The 21,997-nt window shown below is 57.3% G+C and overlaps 1 protein-coding gene across 2 annotated transcripts in view; it reads left to right on the top strand.

Moving 5' to 3' along the window:
• Positions 1–21,997, top strand: part of AP1G1 (adaptor related protein complex 1 subunit gamma 1) — a 37,641-nt gene that overhangs the window by 3,286 nt on the left and 12,358 nt on the right. The window contains exons 2-17 of one of the 2 annotated variants that reach the window (XM_061581992.1): positions 197–261; positions 7,576–7,787; positions 8,601–8,725; positions 9,202–9,343; positions 9,814–9,910; positions 10,950–11,026; positions 12,735–12,830; positions 13,452–13,532; positions 14,403–14,501; positions 15,090–15,145; positions 15,519–15,632; positions 16,782–16,922; positions 17,162–17,216; positions 17,974–18,096; positions 19,063–19,152; positions 20,036–20,160. In XM_061581992.1, the coding sequence (XP_061437976.1) occupies positions 237–261; positions 7,576–7,787; positions 8,601–8,725; positions 9,202–9,343; positions 9,814–9,910; positions 10,950–11,026; positions 12,735–12,830; positions 13,452–13,532; positions 14,403–14,501; positions 15,090–15,145; positions 15,519–15,632; positions 16,782–16,922; positions 17,162–17,216; positions 17,974–18,096; positions 19,063–19,152; positions 20,036–20,160 (1,658 nt within the window). In that variant the 5' untranslated portion in view covers positions 197–236. The remainder of the gene's footprint in view (positions 1–196; positions 262–7,575; positions 7,788–8,600; positions 8,726–9,201; positions 9,344–9,813; positions 9,911–10,949; positions 11,027–12,734; positions 12,831–13,451; positions 13,533–14,402; positions 14,502–15,089; positions 15,146–15,518; positions 15,633–16,781; positions 16,923–17,161; positions 17,217–17,973; positions 18,097–19,062; positions 19,153–20,035; positions 20,161–21,997) is intronic. The other variant, XM_061581993.1, reaches the window with a different exon arrangement.

Below are 21,997 nucleotides of genomic sequence, written 5' to 3'. Positions count from 1 at the left end.
GGCAGGAGGTCACGGGACAGACCCGGCAGGTGCCACGGGTTGGCTGACTGAGATGACCGGTAGATGACCAAGCTGTGTATCCCCTGCTGTGCCAGGCTAGGTGCATGAGGTCACGGGACAGACCCGGCAGGTGCCACGGGTTGGCTGACTGAGATGACCGGTAGATGACCAAGCTGTGTATCCCCTGCTGTGCCAGGCTAGGTGCAGGAGGTCACGGGACAGACCCAGCAGGTGCCATGGGTTGGCTGACTGAGATGACCGGTAGATGCACCACCGGCTGTACTCCCTGCTGTGCCACCACCGCCGCCACCACCGCCGCCGCCGCGATCACCGCCACCATCACCACTGCCGCCACCACCACCGGCGTCATCACCGCCGCCTCTGCCACCACCGCCGCCGTCATCACCGCCACCACTACCGCAATCACCACCACCACTGCCGCCACCACTATCGCGATCACTGCCGCCACCACTACCGCGATCACCACCACTGCCGCCACCACCACTACCGCGATCACCGCCCCCACCGCCGCCACCACCACAAACCGCCACCACCACCGCCGCCTCCACCACCACCACCGCCGCCACCACCACCGTGATCGTCATCATTGCCGAGTCTGGGGGTCTGTGTTGAGTGAGCCCTGCTGGGTGCGGCAAGAATGTGCAGCAGTGCGGCTGAGTGATATCGGGACAGTGCATGTGGTTACTGTCAATGATGCTGTGACGTGTTACGTGCGTTGCACATATCACGCAGCCAGCCGTGCTCATCCGAGTCTATGGGTCTCTGCTGTGTGATGAGTCTGTGGGTCTCTGCTGCGTGATGAGTCTATGGGTCTCTGTGTGTGATGAGTCTATGGGTCTCTGTGTGTGATGAGTCTATGGGTCTCTGCTGTGTGATGAGTCTGTGGGTCTCTGCTGCGTGATGAGTCTATGGGTCTCTGTGTGTGATGAGTCTATGGGTCTCTGTGTGTGATGAGTCTATGGGTCTCTGTGTGTGATGAGTCTATGGGTCTCTGCTGTGTGATGAGTCTATGGCTCTCTGCTGTGTGATGAGTCTATGGGTCTCTGCTGTGTGATGAGTCTATGGGTCTCTGTGTGTGATGAGTCTATGGCTCTCTGCTGTGTGATGAGTCTATGGCTCTCTGCTGTGTGATGAGTCTATGGGTCTCTGTGTGTGATGAGTCTGTGGGTCTCTGCTGTGTGATGAGTCTATGGGTCTCTGCTGTGTGATGAGTCTGTGGGTCTCTGCTGTGTGATGAGTCTATGGCTCTCTGCTGTGTGATGAGTCTATGGGTCTCTGCTGTGTGATGAGTCTGTGGGTCTCTGTGTGTGATGAGTCTATGGCTCTCTGCTGTGTGATGAGTCTATGGGTCTCTGCTGTGTGATGAGTCTATGGGTCTCTGCTGTGTGATGAGTCTATGGCTCTCTGCTGTGTGATGAGTCTATGGCTCTCTGCTGTGTGATGAGTCTATGGGTCTCTGCTGTGTGATGAGTCTATGGGTCTCTGCTGAGTGATGAGTCTATGGCTCTCTGCTGTGTTATGAGTCTGTGGGTCTCTGCTGAGTGATGAGTCTATGGGTCTCTGCTGTGTGATGAGTCTATGGGTCTCTGCTGTGTGATGAGTCTATGGCTCTCTGCTGTGTTATGAGTCTGTGGGTCTCTGCTGTGTGATGAGTCTATTCCAGGGTTGGTGACGTAAACAGAACGTGGCCAATTCGTTTCTCGTCCAACATTTACATTCCGAGTACTCAGATTGTAAATGTTGTGGCTTTGCCCTCCAACACACAACCAGCGTAGTGCTGTACTAGTATACTAGACAACTACACTACACCTTTCACTATTATACACTACACTATACACTAGTGCTGTACTAGTAACGAAGCCCTGTTATTAATTGTCTGTGTCGGGGGTGGAGGGTTTCACGACACACACACTTATATATTCACGCGATCTGACCCAAACAACACCTGTATTATGAACAAAGACAAAGGTCCCCCGTGTAGCCTTTAGCAGGGCTGTAGGGGCAAGTGCTGTTAGTAGCATCAACAGCGCCCTATAGACACACAGACAAAGGTCCCCCGTGTAGCCTCTAGCAGGGCTGTAGGGGCAAGTGCTGCTAGTAGCATCACCAGCGCCCTATAGACACAGACAAAGGTCACCCGTGTAGCCTCTAGCAGGGCTGTAGGGGCAAGTGCTGTTAGTAGCATCACCAGCGCCCTATAGACACACAGACAAAGGTCCCCCGTGTAGCCTCTAGCAGCAGGGCTGTAGGGGCAAGTGCTGCTAGTAGCATCAACAGCGCCTTATAGACACAGACAAAGGTCACCCGTGTAGCCTCTAGCAGGGCTGTAGGGGCAAGTGCTGTTAGTAGCAGCAGCGCCCTATCGACACACAGACAAAGGTCCCCCGTGTAGCCTCTAACAGGGCTGTAGGGGCAAGTGCTGCTATTAGCATCACCAGCGCCCTATAGACACACAGACAAAGGTCACCCGTGTAGCCTCTAGCAGGGCTGTAGGGGCAAGTGCTGTTAGTAGCACCAGCGCCCTATAGACACACAGACAAAGGTCCCCCGTGTAGCCTCTAGCAGGGCTGTAGGGGCAAGTGCTGTTAGTAGCGAGTAGCAGCAGCAGTGCCTATAGACACACAGACAAAGGTCCCCCGTGTAGCCTCTAGCAGGGCTGTACAAGTGCTGTTAGTAGCACCAGCACCCTATAGACACACAGACAAAGGTCCCCCGTGTAGCCTCTCGCATGAGGAGCAGAAAATGTCTCCCGACCTGTTGACTTTTACCGTGTGACATTGAGTGGCACGCTTGGTGCTGTTATTACAACAATAACTTGCAGCGTCACCCTGCCATGGCACGCCAGTCCGTGCAGCGTCCGCTCACTCATGGGGAGTGGGATGGAACGGATGGAGATTAGTCCACACACGGGGTAGAAGGGAGTGAGATGGAACAGATGGAGATTAGTCCACACACGGGGTAGAAGGGAGTGAGATGGAACAGATGGAGATTAGTCCACCCATGAGTGAGATGGAACAGATGGAGATTAGTCCATGCATGAGTGAGATGGAACAGATGGAGATTAGTCCATACATGGGGTAGAAGGGAGTGAGATGGAACAGATGGAGATTAGTCCACACACGGGGTAGAAGGGAGTGAGATGGAACAGATGGAGATTAGTCCACCCATGAGTGAGATGGAACAGATGGAGATTAGTCCACACACGGGGTAGAAGGGAGTGAGATGGAACAGATGGAGATTAGTCCACCCATGAGTGAGATGGAACAGATGGAGATTAGTCCACACACGGGGTAGAAGGGAGTGAGATGGAACAGATGGAGATTAGTCCACCCACGGGGTAGAAGGGAGTGAGATGGAACAGATGGAGATTAGTCCATCCATGAGTGAGATGGAACAGATGGAGATTAGTCCACACACGGGGTAGAAGGGAGTGAGATGGAACAGGTGGAGATTCGTCCACCCATGAGTGAGATGGAACAGATGGAGATTAGTCCACCCATGAGTGAGATGGAACAGATGGAGATTAGTCCACCCATGAGTGAGATGGAACAGATGGAGATTAGTCCACACACGGGGTAGAAGGGAGTGAGATGGAACAGATGGAGATTAGTCCACCCATGAGTGAGATGGAACAGATGGAGATTAGTCCACCCATGAGTGAGATGGAACAGATGGAGATTAGTCCACACACGGGGTAGAAGGGAGTGAGATGGAACAGATGGAGATTAGTCCACACACGGGGTAGAAGGGAGTGAGATGGAACAGATGGAGATTAGTCCACCCATGAGTGAGATGGAACAGGTGGAGATTAGTCCACCCATGAGTGAGATGGAACAGATAGAGATTAGTCCACACACGGGGTAGAAGGGAGTGAGATGGAACAGATGGAGATTAGTCCACCCATGAGTGAGATGGAACAGGTGGAGATTAGTCCACCCATGAGTGAGATGGAACAGATAGAGATTAGTCCACACACGGGGTAGAAGGGAGTGAGATGGAACAGATGGAGATTAGTCCACCCATGAGTGAGATGGAACAGGTGGAGATTAGTCCACCCATGAGTGAGATGGAACAGATAGAGATTAGTCCACACACGGGGTAGAAGGGAGTGAGATGGAACAGATGGAGATTAGTCCACCCATTGTGAAGACAAGGTGCGTGCTCGTTGTGGGTGCGTGTGTGTGTGCGTGTAGTGTGTATACACGTGTGTGCGCGTGCGTGTGTGCACGTGTGTGCGTGTGTGCATGCGTGCGCATGCGTGCGCGTGCGTGTGTGCGTGCGTGTGTGTGTGCGTGTGTACGTGCGTGTATGTGTATACACGTGTGTGCGCGTGCGTGTGTGTGTGTGTGTGTGCGTGTGTGCGTGTGTGCGTGCGTGTGTGCGTGTGTGTGTGCGTGTGTGCGTGTTGAACTTCTTTCGCACCGTACGGAGCCAACCGTGATAATCGGAGGTGCTGGGGGGGAATGACAAACTATGGGTCTCTGATGAGTCTATGGGTCTCTGTGTGTGAGTAGTCTATGGGTCTTTATGTGGTAAGTCTATGGGTCTCTGTGTGGTGAGTCTATGGGTCTCTGTGTGATGAGTCTATGGGTCTCTGTGTGTGAGTAGTCTATGGGTCTCTGTGATGAGTCTGTGGGTCTTTATGTGGTGAGTCTATGGGTCTCTGTGTGGTGAGTCTATGGGTCTCTGTGATGAGTTTGTGGGTCTTTATGTGGTGAGTCTATGGGTCTCTGTGTGAGTAGTCTATGGGTCTCTGTGGTGAGTCTATGGGTCTCTGTGTGTGATGAGTCTGTGGGTCTCTGTGTGTGAGTAGTCTATGGGTCTCTGTGTGGTGAGTCTATGGGTCTCTGTGTGGTGAGTCTGTGGGTCTCTGTGTGATGAGTCTGTGGGTCTCTGTGTGATGAGTCTGTGGGTCTCTGTGTGATGAGTCTATGGGTCTCTGTGTGTGATGAGTTTGTGGGTCTTTATGTGGTGAGTCTATGGGTCTCTGTGTGGTGAGTCTATGGGTCTCTGTGTGGTGAGTCTATGGGTCTCTGTGTGAGTAGTCTATGGGTCTCTGTGTGTGATGAGTCTATGGGTCTCTGTGTGTGATGAGTCTATGGGTCTCTGTGTGATGAGTCTATGGGTCTCTGTGTGATGAGTCTATGGGTGGGGATGGATGGTGAGGAGGGAGGAGGTGGTGAGGAGGGAGGGGGGGTGCTGGTGGTGAGGATATCCTCCGCTACGACGTCGCGCCAGAGGTTAGAAGAGTAGGCCAAGCACCCTCGCAAGTCGGCAGGCACTTGCGGGGGTCCTCCTCGCCGTTGTTGGCACAGCGGTGGCTGAGCTTTGGGTAAACAAAGTGCGGTGGTGGAGGGGGGAGGAGGGGGGGGGGGGAGGAGGAGGGGGGGGCTAAGGAGGAGGGGGGGGGGCTGAGGAGAAGGGGGGGGTGAGGAGGAGGAGGGGGGGGGTGAGGAGGGGGGGTGAGGAGGAGGAGGGGGGGTGAGGAGGAGGGGGTGAGGAGGAGGAGGAGGGGGGGGGGCTGAGGGGGGGAGGGGCTGTAAGCGAGAGGCGCGTGGATGATTCCACCGGCGGCAATAAATAATGGAGCGAGTGGTTGGGTTACTACTGCCGCCAGCCTGGTGGAAAGCTCACCCGCTCGCTCACCCAATCACTCACCTGCTCGCTCACCCAATCACTCACCTGCTCGCTCACCTGATCACTCACCCGCTCGCCCACCCACTCGCTCACACAATCACTCACCTGCTCGCTCACCCGCTCGCTCACCCAATCACTCACCCACCCGTCCACTCACCAACCCACGCACCCACCCACTCACCCACCCGTCCACTCACCCACTCGCCCACCCACTCACCCGTCCACTCACCCGTCCACTCACCCGTCCACTCACCCACCCACTCACCCACCCACTCACCCACCCACCCAATCACTCACCCACCCACCCAATCACCCACCCAATTACTCACCCGCTCACCCACTCACCCACCCACTCACCCGTCCACCCACTCACCCACCCAATTACTCACTCACCCACTCGCCCATCCACTCGCCCACCCAATTACTCATCCACCCACTCACCCACCAACCCACTCACCCACCCACTCACCCACCCACCCATCCACTCATTCACTCACCCACCCACTCACCCGCCCACTCACCCACTCACTCACCCACTCACCACCCACCCACTCACTCACCCACCCACCCACCCACTCGTCCACCCACTCACCCACCCACTCACCCACCCACTCACCCACCCACTCACCCACTCACTCGTGCTGTAGGTGGGGGTCACTTGGACCCGTTCCATCGTTTTTTTTCTGGATTTCTCGCTATTTCCACACTGAGATCCGTCCCGGGTTTTTTTCTTGGCTCCGTTGAGTTTTTCTGGTGCATCCGGCCCACCGTTCCGTGTCTGGTTTTCCAGGACTTCCCAGCGTTCCGGACCGGAGGACATCCGTTTCCTATCTTTCTGGACGTGACCGTCTCTTGGCCTAACGTTCTTTTCCGGTATTTTACCGGAGTCTGTCGGATCCCGATCCTGCGCTCCATGCCCAGGCTCTTAGGTTCCGTGCCGGGTTTCCACACTCCGTGGTGTCCGTGTCTCGTGATCCGTGCCGAGTTGTCCCACACTCCGTGGTGTCCGTGTCACGTGATCCGTGCCGGGTTTTGCACACTCCGTGGTGTCCGTGTCTGGTGATCCGTGCCGGGTTTTCACAAACTCTGTGGTGTCCGTGTCTCGTGACCCGTGCCGGGTTTTCACACATTCCGTGGTGTCCGTGTCTCGTGATCTGTGCCGGGTTTTCACACACTCCGTGGTGTCCGTGTCTCGTTATCCGCGACAATGATGATGACGTTGATGACGCTGACGATGATGATGACGATGACGACGCTGATGATGATGATGACGTTGATGACGATGCTGACGACGCTGGTGACGCTGATGACGCTGATGACGATGACGACACTGACGATGACGACACTGACGATGACGACACTGATGATGATGACGACGACGATGATGACGCTGATGATGACGATCACGACGCTGATGATGACGTTGATGATGCCGATGACGCTGATGATGACGATCACGACGCTGATGATGACGTTGATGACGATGTTGATAACGATGACGACGCTGATGATGACGCTGATGACGTTGATGACGACGATGATGACGTTGATGACGACGATGATGATGTTGATGACGACGATGATGATGTTGATGATGATGACGTTGATGACGACGATGATGATGCCGATGACGCTGATGATGACGATGATGACGTTGATGACGACGATGATGACACTGATGATGACGATGACGCCGACGACGCTGATGATGACGTTTATGTTGATGATGATGTTGATAACGATGACGATGTTGATGACGATGACAACGCTGATGACGACGATGATGACGACGTTGCCGACGATGATGACGACGTTGCCGATGACGATGACGACGATGATGACGACGATGATGACGACGACGCCGGTGTCGTTATCTCCCCCCCCCCCCCCCCCCCCCCCCACCGCTTGTGCCGCCAGTGGCTGCGACGATGCCGACCCCGATCCGACTGCGGGAGCTGATCCGCACCATCCGCACGGCGCGAACCCAGGCGGAGGAGCGCGCCATCATCCAGAAGGAGTGCGCCCTCATCCGCTCGTCGTTTCGCGAGGAGGACAACACCTACCGCTGCCGCAACGTGGCCAAGCTGCTCTACATGCACATGCTGGGCTACCCAGCACACTTCGGGCAGGTGAGGTGGTGGTGGTGGAGGAAGTGGTGGTGGTGGATGGTGAAGGAGGAGGTGGTGGTGGTGGGTGGAGGAGGAGATGCAGGAGGAGGAGATGGTGGTGGAGATGGAGGAGATGGTGGAGGAGATGGTGGTGGAGGAGGTGGTGGAGGTGGTGGTGGTGGTGGTTGTGGTGGAGGAGATGGAGGAGATGGTGGAGGAGATGGAGAAGGGGGTGGTGGTGGAGGAGGAGTAGTAGGAAGGGGTGGTGGAGATGGAGGTGGAGATGGAGGAGATGATGGTGTTGGTGGTGGTGGTGGAGGTGGAGGTGGTGTTGGTGGAGGAATTGGTGGTGGTGGAGGTGGTGGTGGACAAAAGAGTGGAGGAGGTGGTGGTGGTGGAGGTCTAGGAGGAGGTGGCCAAGACGCACCGCTGTCGCAACGTCACCAAGCTGCTCCCCCCCCCGTGTCCCCCCCCCCCGTGTCCCCCCCCCCGTGTCCCCCCCCCCGTGTCCCCCCCCCCCCGTGTCCCCCCCCCCCCGTGTCCCCCCCCCGTGTCCCCCCCCCCCCGTCCCCCCCCCCCCCGTCCCCCCCTGTCCCCCCCCCCCCCCTGTCCCCCCCCCCCCGTGTCCCCCCCGTGTCCCCCCCCCCCCCATGTCCCCCCCCCGTGTCCGTCCGTCCCCCCGTGTCCCCCCCCCCCGTGTCCCCCCCCCCCCCCCGTGTCCCCCCCCCCCGTGTCCCCCCCGTGTCCCCCCCCCCCCGTGTCCCCCCCCCCCCCGTGTCCCCCCCCCCCCGTGTCCCCCCCCGTGTCCCCCCCCGTGCCCCCCCCCCCCTGCAGCTGGAGTGCCTGAAGCTGATTGCGTCACAGCGCTTCACAGACAAACGCATCGGCTACCTGGGGGCCATGCTGCTACTGGACGAGCGCCAGGACGTCCACCTTCTCATGACCAACTCCATTAAGATGTGAGACGCTCGCCCACACGCTCGCTCACTCACTCACTCACACACTCACACACTCACTCACACACTCACTCACACTCACTCACACTCACTCACACTCACTCACACTCACTCGCATCGGGTACCTGGGGGCCATGCTGCTGTTGGACGAGCGCCAGGACGTCCACCTTCTCATGACCAACTCCATCAAGATGTGAGACGCTCACTCACTCGCTCGCTCACTCGCTCGCTCACTCACGCTCACTCACTCTCACGCTCACTCACGCTCGCTCACTCACTCGCCCTCACGCTCTCACTCGCTCGCTCACGCTCACTCACTCTCGCACTCGCTCGCACTCGCTCGCACTCGCTGTCCCCCACTCTCACTCGCCTGCTCTGTGCGTGTGTGTGCGCCTGTGTACGCGCGTGTGCGCCTGTGTGTGTGCGTGTGTGTGTGTGTGTGCGTGCGTGTGCGCCTGTGTGTGTGTGTGCGCTGGCAGGGACCTGAACCACAACACGCAGTACGTACAGGGCTTGGCGTTGTGCACGTTGGGCTCCATGGGCTCCGCTGAGATGTGCCGCGACCTCGCCGGGGAGGTGGAGCGCCTCCTCAAGTCCTCCAACTCGTACATCCGCAAGAAGGTGGACACACCCGCTCACTCACCCGCACGCTCACTCACCCGCACGCTCACTCGCCCACTCACTCACCCGCTCACTTACCCGCTCACTCACCCACTCTCCCGCTCCCTCTTCCGCTCTCCCGCTCACTCACCCGCTCGCTCGCCTGCTCCCTCATCTGCTTGCTGGCTCACTCACCCGCTCACTCACCCGCTCACTCACCCGCTCACTCACCCGCTCACTCACCCGCTCACTCACCCGCTCACTCACCCGCTCACTCCCAGGCTCACCCGCCCACTCACTCACCCCCTCGTTTGCTCACTCACGAGCACGCCACCAGCTCACTCTCTCTCTGTGTGTCTGTGTGTGTGTATGTATTTGTGTGTGCGTGTGTATCTGTGTGTGGGTGTGTATCTCTGTGTGTGTATGTATCTGTGTGTGTGTATATGTATCTGTGTGTGTATGTGTATCTATATATATCTGTGTGTGTACAGGCAGCGCTGTGCGCTGTGCACATCATCCGCAAGGTGCCGGAGCTCATGGAGATGTTCCTGCCCGCAACGCGGAACCTGCTGAGTGAGAAAAACCACGGTGAGACACACACACACACGGTGAGACACACACACACGGTGATACACACACACAGTGAGAGACACGGTGATACACACACGGTGAGACACACACACAGTGAGACACACACACAGTGAGACACACACACACAGTGAGACACACGGTGAGACACACACACACAGTGAGACACACACACACAGTGAGATACACGGTGAGACACACACAGTGAGACACACACACACGGTGAGACACACACACAGTGAGACACACGGTGATACACACACACACACGGTGAGACACACGGTGATACACACACACACACAGGCGGTGAGACACACACAGTGAGACACACACACACATGGTGAGACACACACATGGTGACACACACACATGGTGACACACACACACGGTGAGACACACACACGGTGAGACACACACACGCGGTGAGACACACGCACACGGTGAGACACACGCACACGGTGAGACAGACACACGGTGAGACACACACACGGTGACACACACACACAGTGAGACACACACACGGTGAGACACACACACGGTGAGACACACACACACGCACACGGTGAGACACACACACGGTGATACACACACACAGTGAGACACACGGTGATACACACACACACACACACGGTGAGACACCCTGCCCCTGGGGGGTGAGACACGTGATGAAGATATCAGCCACGTGGTGATGATGATATCATCTGCGATGGGCCAGGATCGATTCTGCAAAAAGGGCGACTTCATGTTACCTGCTACAAATATAAAATAGTTCTTCTTGGTTCTTTCGGTAAAGTCACGTAGAAGGGAAATAATAAAATAATAAAAATACAACATAATAAAATACAAATCTCACGACGTTTCGGCCACAACGCAAGCAGCCGTCCTCAGGTGAAGAACAGATCTGTCGAGAAGACAAGATGAATCCCTGCAGTCACGAAAGCTTTAAATCGAAATATAAAATAGTTGTTAAGGCGGCACTTGCCCCAGCGGTCCGTGAAGGCTACGCCGTGACGGATCTTTGTCTTTGTCTCCCTTGCAGGCGTCTTGCATACGGCGGTGGTGCTGATCACAGACATGTGTGAGCGGAGTCCAGACACACTCACGCACTTTCGCAAGGTGTGTTACTCACTCACTCACACTCACTCACACACACTCACACACACACTCACACTTGCAGACACACACAGACACACACACACTCACGCACTTTCGCAAGGTGTGTTACTCACTCACTCACACTCACACACACTCACTCACACACTCACACTTGCAGACACACACAGACACACACACACACTCACACACACTCACACAGACACACACACTCACTTGCACACTCACACTCACACAGACATGTGTGAGCGGAGCCCAGACACACTCACGCACTTTCGCAAGGTGCGTTACTCACACACACTCACTCACTCACACTCACACACAGACACACACACTCACTCGCACACACACACTCACACAGACACACACACTCACTCGCACACACACACTCACAGACACACACAGACACACACTCACACTCACAGACACACACTGACACACACAGACACTCACACTCACACAGGCATGTGTGAGCGGAGCCCAGACACACTCACGCACTTTCGCAAGGTGCGTTACTCACTCGCACACACACACTCACACACACTCACACACACACTCACACAGACACACACACTCACTCGCACACACACACTCACAGACACACACAGACACACACTCACACTCACAGACACACACTGACACAGACACTCACACTCACACAGGCATGTGTGAGCGGAGCCCAGACACACTCACGCACTTTCGCAAGGTGCGTTACTCACTCACACTCACTCACTCACTCGCTCACACTCACACACAGACACACTCACGCACTTTCGCAAGGTGCGTTACTCACTCACACACACACGCTCACACTCACTCGCTCACACACACACACAGACACACTCACTCACTTTCGCAAGGTGCGTTACTCACTCACACACACACACTCACTCACTCGCTCACACTCACACACAGACACACTCACGCACTTTCGCAAGGTGCGTTACTCACACACACACACTCACACACTCACTCGCTCACACTCACTCACTCGCTCACACTCACTCACTCGCTCACACTCACTCACTCGCTCACACTCACTCACTCGCTCACACTCACACCCAGACACACTCACTCACTTTCGTAAGGTGCGTTACTCACTCACACTCACTCACTCACACACTCACTGACACACACAGACACACACACACACTCACACACACTCACACAGACACACACACTCACTCGCGCGCACACTCACTCGCACAGACACACTCACATTCAGTCACTCGCACAGACACACACTCACACACACTCACACACACTCACACACACTCACACACACTCACACACACTCACACACACTCACACTCACTCGCGCACACTAACACACACAGACACTCACACTCACACAGACATGTGTGAGCGGAGCCCAGACACACTCACTCACTTTCGCAAGGTGCGTTACTCACTCACACACTCACTCACTCACTCTTACTCGCACACACACACACTCACACAGACACACACTGACACACACACAGACACTCACTCGCACACACACACAGACACACACTGACACACTCACAAACTCGCACAATCACTCACTCACACGCTCACACTCGCTCACACTCGCCCACTCACAGCCTGTTAGATGCTACACGGGGCATCTTTGTCTGTGTGTCTATCGGCACTGCTGCTGCTAACAGCACTTGCCCCTTAGTCTGTGAAGGCTACACCGTGGTGGGGGATCCTTTGTCTCTGTGCGTAGCTGGTTCCACAATTGGTGCGGATCCTCAAGAACCTCATCATGTCGGGCTACTCGCCGGAGCACGACGTCTCTGGCATCAGCGACCCCTTCCTGCAGGTCAGAGACGTGGCACCGCACCACACCGCACCACTCACTCACTACACCAGCCACTCACTCACCCACTCACCACACCAGCCACTCACTTACCCACTCACTCACCACACCAGCCACTCACTCACCACTCCCCTCACTCACTCACCACTCACTCACCACACCACTCACTCACTCACCACACCACTCACTACACCACTCACTCACCACTCACTCACCACACCAGCCACTCACTCACCACACCACTCACTCACTCACAGCACCAGCCAGCCACTCACTCACCACACCAGCCACTCACTCACCACACCACTCACTCACCACTCACTCACTCACCACTCACTCACTCTCTCACCACACCACTCACCACACCAACCACTCACTCACCACACCAGCCACTCATTCACTCACACCACTCACTCACCACTCACCACACCAGCCACTCACCACCCACCTCACCACCACCTCACCCCCCACTCACCACCCACTCACCACCCACTCGCCACACCACTCACCACACCAACCACTCACTCACCACACCAGCCACTCATCACCCCCTCACCCCCCCCTCACCACCCCCTCACCACCCCCTCACCACCCCCCCACCACCCACTCGCCCTCCCCGTGTAGGTGAGGATTCTGAGGTTGCTGCGAATCCTTGGCAAGAGCGACGACGAAGCGAGCGAAGCCATGAACGACATCCTGGCTCAGGTGAGAGAGACAGCGGGGGGAGTGGGAGAGTGGGAGAGTGGGGAGAGTGGGGGGAGAGAGAGAGCGGGGGGAGTGGGGGGAAAGAGTGGGGAGGGGGGGGAGAGAGAGTGGGGAGAGAGTGGAGAGAGTGGGGAGAGTGGGGAGAGAGTGGGGAGAGTGGGGAGTGGTGGAGAGAGTGGGGAGAGAGTGGGGAAGGGGGAGAGAGTGGGGGGAGTGGGAGAGTGGGGAGAGTGGGGGGAGTGGTGGAGAGAGTGGGGAGGGAGTGGGGAAGGGGGAGAGAGTGGGGGGAGTGGTGGAGAGAGTGGGGAGAGAGTGGGGAGGGAGTGGGGAAGGGGGAGAGAGTGGGGAGAGTGGGGAGAGAGTGGGGAGAGAGTGGGGAAGGGGGAGAGAGTGGGGAGAGAGTGTGAAGCGAGCGAGGCCATGAATGACATCCTGGCTCAGGTGAGGAGAGACAGCGGCGAGAGAGACAGTGGGGAGAGTGGGAGAGTGGGGAGAGTGGGGGGAGAGTGGGGAAGGGGGAGAGAGTGGGGGGAGAGTGGGGAAGGGGGAGAGAGTGGGGGGAGAGTGGGAAAGGGGGAGAGAGTGGGGGGAGAGTGGGGAAGGGGGAGAGAGTGGGGAGAGAGTGGGGGGAGAGTGGGGGGAGAGTGGGGGGAGAGTGGGGAGAGAGTGGGGAGAGAGTGGGGGGAGAGAGTGGGGAAGGGGGAGAGTGAGAGAGCGAATGAGCCCTGTGCCCTCCTGCCCATTGCCCCGCCCCTCACCCCACCTCACCCCCACCCCCTCCCCTCACCCCCCTCACCCCCACCCCCCACCCCCTCCCCCACCCCCCACCCCCTCCCCCCCCACCCCACCCCCCCCACCCCACCCCCGCAGGTGGCGACCAACACAGAGACGAGTAAGAACGTGGGCAACGCCATCTTGTACGAGACGGTGCTCACCATCATGGACATCAAGTCGGAGAGCGGCCTGCGGGTGGGTGGCACCGCCGGGGTCACGCCGGGGTCACCGGGGGGGTGGGGGGGGGGTCATGCGGGGTCGCGCCCTGGGGTCGCGCCGTGGGGTCGCGTGTTCACACCGGGGGTCACGGAGGGGTCACGGAGGGTTCACGGGGGTCACGGAGGGGGTGGTAGCGATGGTGATGTTATCATTGATGGCAACAACGATAATGATGTGATGGTGGTAACGGTGGTGGTGACGACGGTGGTGGTGACGGTGGTGGTGACGGTGGTGGTGACGGTGGTGGTGACGACGGTGGTGGTGACGACGGTGGTGGTGACGACGGTGGTGGTGACGACGGTGGTGGTGACGGTGGTGGTGACGGTGGTGGTGACGGTGGTGGTGACGGTGGTGGTGACGGTGGTGGTGACGGTGGTGGTGACGGTGGTGGTGACGGTGGTGGTGACGGTGGTGGTGATGGTGGTGATGACGTTATCGGTGACGGTGGTGGTGACGGTGGTGATGATGGTGGTGACGTTATCGGTGGTGGTGGTGATGGTGGTGATTGTGACGGTGATTGTGACGGTGATGGTGACGGTGATGCCATCGGTGGTGCCAGCGCAGGTGCTGGCCGTCAACATCCTGGGCCGCTTCCTGCTCAACAACGACAAAAACATCCGGTGAGCTCCCAGTTCACGGGGTCAGCTGCAAACATTAGCATATATTAGCATACATTAGCATATATTAGCATACATTAGCACGCTTTGTGGCATACATTAGCATACACTAGCTTTGCCATACATTAGAATTCATTAACACATTAGCATGCCTCGGCATACATTGTGCATTAGCATAAATTACCAACCTACCCCCACCTACTCACCCACCCCCACCTACCGCCACCCCCACCTACCCCATCACCTACCCCCACCTACCCCCCCCACCTACCCCCCCCCCCACCTACCCCCCTCACCTACCCCCCCCCCCTACCCCCCCCACCTACCACCCCCACCTACCCCCCCCCACCACCCCCCACCTACCCCCTCGTGGCAGCTACGTGGCCCTGACGTCGCTGCTCAAGACGGTGCAGACGGACCACAACGCGGTGCAGCGACACCGCAGCACCATCGTCGACTGCCTCAAGGACCCCGACGTCTCCATCAAGAGGTCGGGGGGAGGGGCGGGGGGTGGGGGGCGGGGCTGGGGGGAGGGGGGTGGGGGAGGGGGGTGGGGGAGGGGGGAGGGGGGAAGTAGAGGGGGGGTGTGGGGGGAGGGGAGTGGAGGGGGGCGTGGGGTCATCGGTGGATATGATGGGCCCCTAGTGGTGGGGTCTGTGGTCAGCTGGTGCGTCAGCTGGTGAGTGGTGGGGTCAATGGGTCAACTGGTGGGTCAGCTGGTGGGTCAGCTGGTGGGTCAGCTGGTGAGTGGTGGGGTCAATGGGTCAACTGGTGGGTCAGCTGGTGAGTGGTGGGGTCGATGGGTCAGCTGGTGCATCAGCTGGTGAGTGGTGGGGTCAATGGGTCAACTGGTGGGTCAGCTGGTGAGTGGTGGGGTCGATGGGTCAGCTGGTGCATCAGCTGGTGAGTGGTGGGGTCAATGGGTCAACTGGTGGGTCAGCTGGTGAGTGGTGGGGTCGATGGGTCATCTGGTGCATCAGCTGGTGAGTGGTGGGGTCGATGGGTCAGCTGGTGCATCAGCTGGTGAGTGGTGGGGTCGATGGGTCAGCTGGTGCGTCAGCTGGTGAGTGGTGGGGTCTATGGTCAGCTGGTGCGTCAGCTGGTGAGTGGTGGGGTCAATGGGTCAACTGGTGGGTCAGCTGGTGAGTGGTGGGGTCGATGGGTCAGCTGGTGCATCAGCTGGTGAGTGGTGGGGTCAATGGGTCAACTGGTGGGTCAGCTGGTGAGTGGTGGGGTCGATGGGTCAGCTGGTGCATCAGCTGGTGAGTGGGGCGGGTTGATGGGTCAGCTGTCAGGTGAGCAGGACCCAAGTTCCATTCCATTTGCATGGCCACCGACCAACATTGATGACGAATGTGTCTGTGTGTGTGTCTGTGCGTGTGTCTGGGTGTGTGTGTGTCTGCGTGTGTCTACGTGTGTTCGTGTGTGTGTGTGTGTCTGCGTGTGTTCGTGTGTGTGTGTGTGTGTCTGCGTGTGTTCGTGCGTGTGTCTGCGCGTGTGTCTGTGCGTGTGTCTGTGTCCTTCCCCCCGCGTGCCCCCCCCCCGCGTGCCCCCCCCGCGTGCCCCCCCCCGCGTGCCCCCCCCCGTGTGCCCCCCCCCCCTCCCGCGCGCGTGCCCCCCCTCCCCGCGCGCGTGCCAGGCGAGCGATGGAGCTGAGCTTTGCGCTGGTCAACGCGAGCAACGTGCGTGGCATGATGAAGGAGCTGCTCTTCTTCCTCGACAACTGCGAGTCCGACTTCAAGGCCGACTGCGCCTCGGGCATCTTCCACTCGGCAGAGAAGTGAGCGGGGGGGGGGGTGGGGTGGGGGGGTGGGGTGGATGGGTGGGGTGGTGGGGGGGGTGGGGGGGTGGGGGGGGCCCCCCCTTCTCACCCCTCCCCCTCTCTCTGCGTGCCCGGTGTGTGTCTCTGTGCCCCCACTCGTGTAACACCTCTCCTCTCGCCCCTCACCCCTCCCCTCACCCCGCCCCTCACCCCTCCCCTCACCCCTCACCCCTCCCCTCACCCCGCCCCGCCCACAGGTACGCGCCCACCAAGCGATGGCACATCGACACAATCATGCGCGTGCTCACCACGGTGAGTGCCTGGCACCGCAGCCACCACCACCACAGCCAGTTTAACATAACATAGACTCACATAGACTCACATAGACTCACACAGAGACCCATAGACTCATCACACAGCAGAGACCCACAGACTCATCACACAGCAGAGACCCACAGACTCATCACACAGCAGAGACCCACAGACTCATCACACAGCAGAGACCCATAGACTCATCACACAGCAGAGACCCATAGACTCATCACACAGCAGAGACCCATAGACTCATCACACAGCAGAGAGCCATAGACTCATCACACAGCAGAGACCCATAGACTCATCACACAGCAGAGACCCATAGACTCATCACACAGCAGAGACCCACAGACTCATCACACAGCAGAGACCCATAGACTCATCACACAGCAGAGACCCATAGACTCATCACACAGCAGAGACCCATAGACTCATCACACAGCAGAGACCCACAGACTCATCACACACAGACCCATAGTTGTCCTGTCAGGGCAGTGGTGGTGGTGGCGGTGGCGGTGACGGTGGCGGTGGCGGTGACGGTGGTGGTGACGGTGGTGGTGACGGTGGTGATGGTGGTGGTGAGTGATGATGGTGATGAGTGATGGTGGTGGTGATGGTGATGATGGTGAGTGATGGTGGTGAGTGATGATGGTGGTGAGTGATGGTGTTGACGGTGAGTGATGGTGGTGATGATGATGATGGTGAGTGATGGTGGTGGTGATGATGGTGACGGTGACGATGTGTGCGTGTGCAGGCGGGGAGCTACGTGCGTGACGACGCTGTGCCCAACCTCATCCAGCTGATCACCAACACGACGCAGCTGCACTCCTACACGGTGCAGCGCCTCTTCAAGGCCATGCAGGAAGACATCTCACAGGTGACTCCACCTCATCCATCTCATCGTCGTCATCATCGTCGTCATCATCCATCTCATCGTCGTCGTCATCATCGTCGTCATCGTCATCGTCGTCATCATCGTCGTCATCATCGTCGTCGTCATCATCGTCGTCATCATCGTCGTCGTCATCATCGTCGTCATCGTCGTCGTCATCATCGTCGTCGTCGTCGTCATCATCATCGTCATCGTCGTCATCATCATCGTCATCATCATCGTCATCATCGTCGTCATCATCGTCGTCATCGTCGTCGTCATCGTCGTCATCATCATCGTCATCATCGTCGTCATCGTCATCGTCATCATCATCGTCATCGTCGTCATCATCATCGTCATCATCGTCGTCATCATCATCGTCATCATCGTCGTCATCGTCGTCGTCATCGTCGTCGTCATCGTCGTCGTCATCGTCGTCGTCATTGTCGTCATCATCATCGTCATTGCATCATCACCTCTTCAAGGCCATGCAGGAAGACATCTCACAGGTGACGCCTCATCCTCCACCTCATCATCCACATCATCATCCACATCATCATCGTCATTGTCATCATCATCGTCATCATCATCCTCAGCATCCACATCATCATCATCCTCCTCCACCTCATCATCCTCCTCTACCTCATCATCATCCACCTCATCATCATCGTCATCATCATCCTCCACCTCATCATCACCCCAATCCTCCTCCCTTTCCCCCCCCCCCCCCACTATGCACCCCACTCTACACTGTGCTGGTTTGCAGTGCTCACGTGCCCCCCCCACGTCCCCTCCCCCCCCCACGTCCCCCCCCCCCCTCCCACGTGTCCCCCCACCCCCCCCACCCACGTGCTCCCCCCCCCCACCCACGTGTCCCCCCCCCCCCTCCCACATGTCCCCCCCCCCCTCACGTGCCCCCCCCCCACGTGCCCCCCCCCTCACGTGCCCCCCCCCCCCCACGTGCCCCCCCAGCCCCCGCTGGTGCAGGTGGCTGCGTGGTGTGTGGGTGAGTACGGAGACCTGCTGCTGTCGGGACACTGCGAGGAGGAGGAGCCTATAGAGGTGGGTGGAGCCTATAGAGGTGGGTGGAGCCTATAGAGGTGGGTGGAGTCTATAGAGGTGGGTGGAGTCTATAGAGGTGGGTGGAGTCTCTAGAGGTGGGTGGAGCCTATAGAGGTGGGTGGAGCCTATAGAGGTGGGTGGAGCCTATAGAGGTGGGTGGAGTCTATAGAGGTGGGTGGAGCCTATAGAGGTGGGTGGAGCCTATAGAGGTGGGTGGAGCCTATAGAGGTGGGTGGAGTCTATAAGGGTGGGTGGAGTCTATAGAGGTGGGTGGAGCCTATAGAGGTGGGTGGAGCCTATAGAGGTGGGTGGAGTCTATAGAGGTGGGTGGAGCCTATAGAGGTGGGTGGAGCCTCTAGAGGTGGGTGGAGCCTATAGAGGTGGGTGGAGCCTATAGAGGTGGGTGGAGCCTATAGAGGTGGGTGGAGCCTATAGAGTTGGGTGGAGCCTATAGAGGTGGGTGGAGCCTATAGAGGTGGGTGGAGCCTATAGAGGTGGGTGGAGTCTCTAGAGGTGGGTGGAGTCTCTAGAGGTGGGTGGAGCCTATAGAGGTGGGTGGAGCCTATAGAGGTGGGTGGAGCCTATAGAGGTGGGTGGAGTCACGTGGGGGGAGGGGCCTATAGAGGTGGTGACGCCCCCCGTCGCCGTGGTGACGATGCCCCTCCTCCCCCGTCGCCGTGGTGACGATGCCCCTCCTCCCTCCCGTCGCCGTGGTGACGATGCCCCCCCTTCCCCTCCATCGCCGTGGTGACGCCACCCTCTCCCCCGTCGCCGTGGTGACGATGCCCCTCCTCCCCCGTCGCCGTGGTGACGATGCCCCTCCTCCCTCCCGTCGCCGTGGTGACGATGCCCCCCCTTCCCCTCCGTCGCCGTGGTGACGCAGGTGACGGAGGACGAGGTGCTGGACGTGCTGGAGGGGGTCCTGCAGTCCAACCTGTCGACGTCCATCACCCGCGGCTACGCGCTCACCTCCACCATGAAGCTGAGCACTCGCTTCTCCAGTACCAAGTGACTCACTCACTCACTAGTACACTCACTCACTAGTACACTCACTAGTACACTCACTCACTAGTACACTCACTCACTAGTACACTGACTAGTACACTCACTAGTACACTCACTAGTACACACATCACCCGCGGCTACGCGCTCACCTCCACCATGAAGCTGAGCACTCGCTTCTCCAGTACCAAGTGACTCACTCACTCACTAGTACACTCACTAGTACACTCACTCACTAGTACACTCACTAGTACACTCACTCACTAGTACACTCACTCACTAGTACACTCACTCACTAGTACACTCACTCACTAGTACACTCACTAGTACACTCACTCACTAGTACACTCACTAGTACACTCACTAGTACACTCACTAGTACACTCACTAGTACACTCACTCACTAGTACACTCACTAGTACACTCACTAGTACACTCACTCACTAGTACACTCACTAGTACACTCACTAGTACACTCACTAGTACACTCACTCACTCACTAGTACACTCACTAGTACACTCACTAGTACACTCACTAGTACACTCACTCACTAGTACACTCACTAGTACACTCACTAGTACACTCACTCACTAGTACACTCACTCACTAGTACACTCACTAGTACACTCACTAGTACACACATCACCCGCGGCTACGCGCTCACCTCCACCATGAAGCTGAGCACTCGCTTCTCCAGTACCAAGTGACTCACTCACTCACTAGTACACTCACTCACTAGTACACTCACTCACTAGTACACTCACTAGTACACTCACTAGTACACTCACTCACTAGTACACTCACTCACTAGTACACTCACTCACTAGTACACTCACTAGTACACTCACTCACTAGTACACTCACTAGTACACTCACTAGTACACTCACTCACTAGTACACTCACTCACTAGTACACTCACTCACTAGTACACTCACTCACTAGTACACTCACTCACTAGTACACTCACTAGTACACTCACTAGTACACACATCACCCGCGGCTACGCGCTCACCTCCACCATGAAGCTGAGCACTCGCTTCTCCAGTACCAAGTGACTCACTCACTCACTAGTACACTCACTCACTAGTACACTCACTCACTAGTACACTCACTCACTAGTACACTCACTCACTAGTACACTCACTAGTACACTCACTAGTACACACATCACCCGCGGCTACGCGCTCACCTCCACCATGAAGCTGAGCACACGCTAATCCAGTACCAAGTGACTAGTACACTCACTAGTACACTCACTCACTAGTACACTCACTCACTAGTACACTCACTAGTACACTCACTCACTAGTACACTCACTAGTACACTCACTAGTACACTCACTAGTACACTCACTCACTCACTAGTACACTCACTAGTACACTCACTAGTACTCACTCACTAGTACACTCACTAGTACACTCACTCACTAGTACACTCACTCACTAGTACACTCACTAGTAGACTCACTAGTAGACTCACTAGTAGACTCACTAGTACACTCACTAGTAGACTCACTAGTACACTCACTCACTAGTACACTCATTAGTAGACTCACTCACTAGTACACTCACTAGGACTCACTAATGCACTCACATGCTCACTTTGTGCGTGCGTGTGTCCGTGTATCTCTGCGTGCATATGTGGGAACAGTAGTGTAGTAGTGGTTAGCGCTACGCTGCGCTACGAACCCGGCGACCAGAATTTGATTCCCGCTCAAGGCCAACACCACCGGTGACGATTATCTGAACCGGTCCTGGGCCTCCCCTAGGTCGTCTCAGCCTCAAATGAGTAGCCGATGTAGCGGTGGTGGTGTAGTAAACATCGCCACTGGGGAGACAAAG

This window comes from Lethenteron reissneri, unplaced genomic scaffold, assembly GCF_015708825.2.
Source record: "Lethenteron reissneri isolate LAM-NWPU_2019-01 unplaced genomic scaffold, ASM1570882v1 scaffold_1639, whole genome shotgun sequence".
Classification (NCBI taxonomy): Eukaryota; Metazoa; Chordata; class Hyperoartia; order Petromyzontiformes; family Petromyzontidae; genus Lethenteron; species Lethenteron reissneri.
Note: the sequence above shows the minus strand (reverse complement) of the source record. Positions and strands in the feature narration are given on the sequence as shown.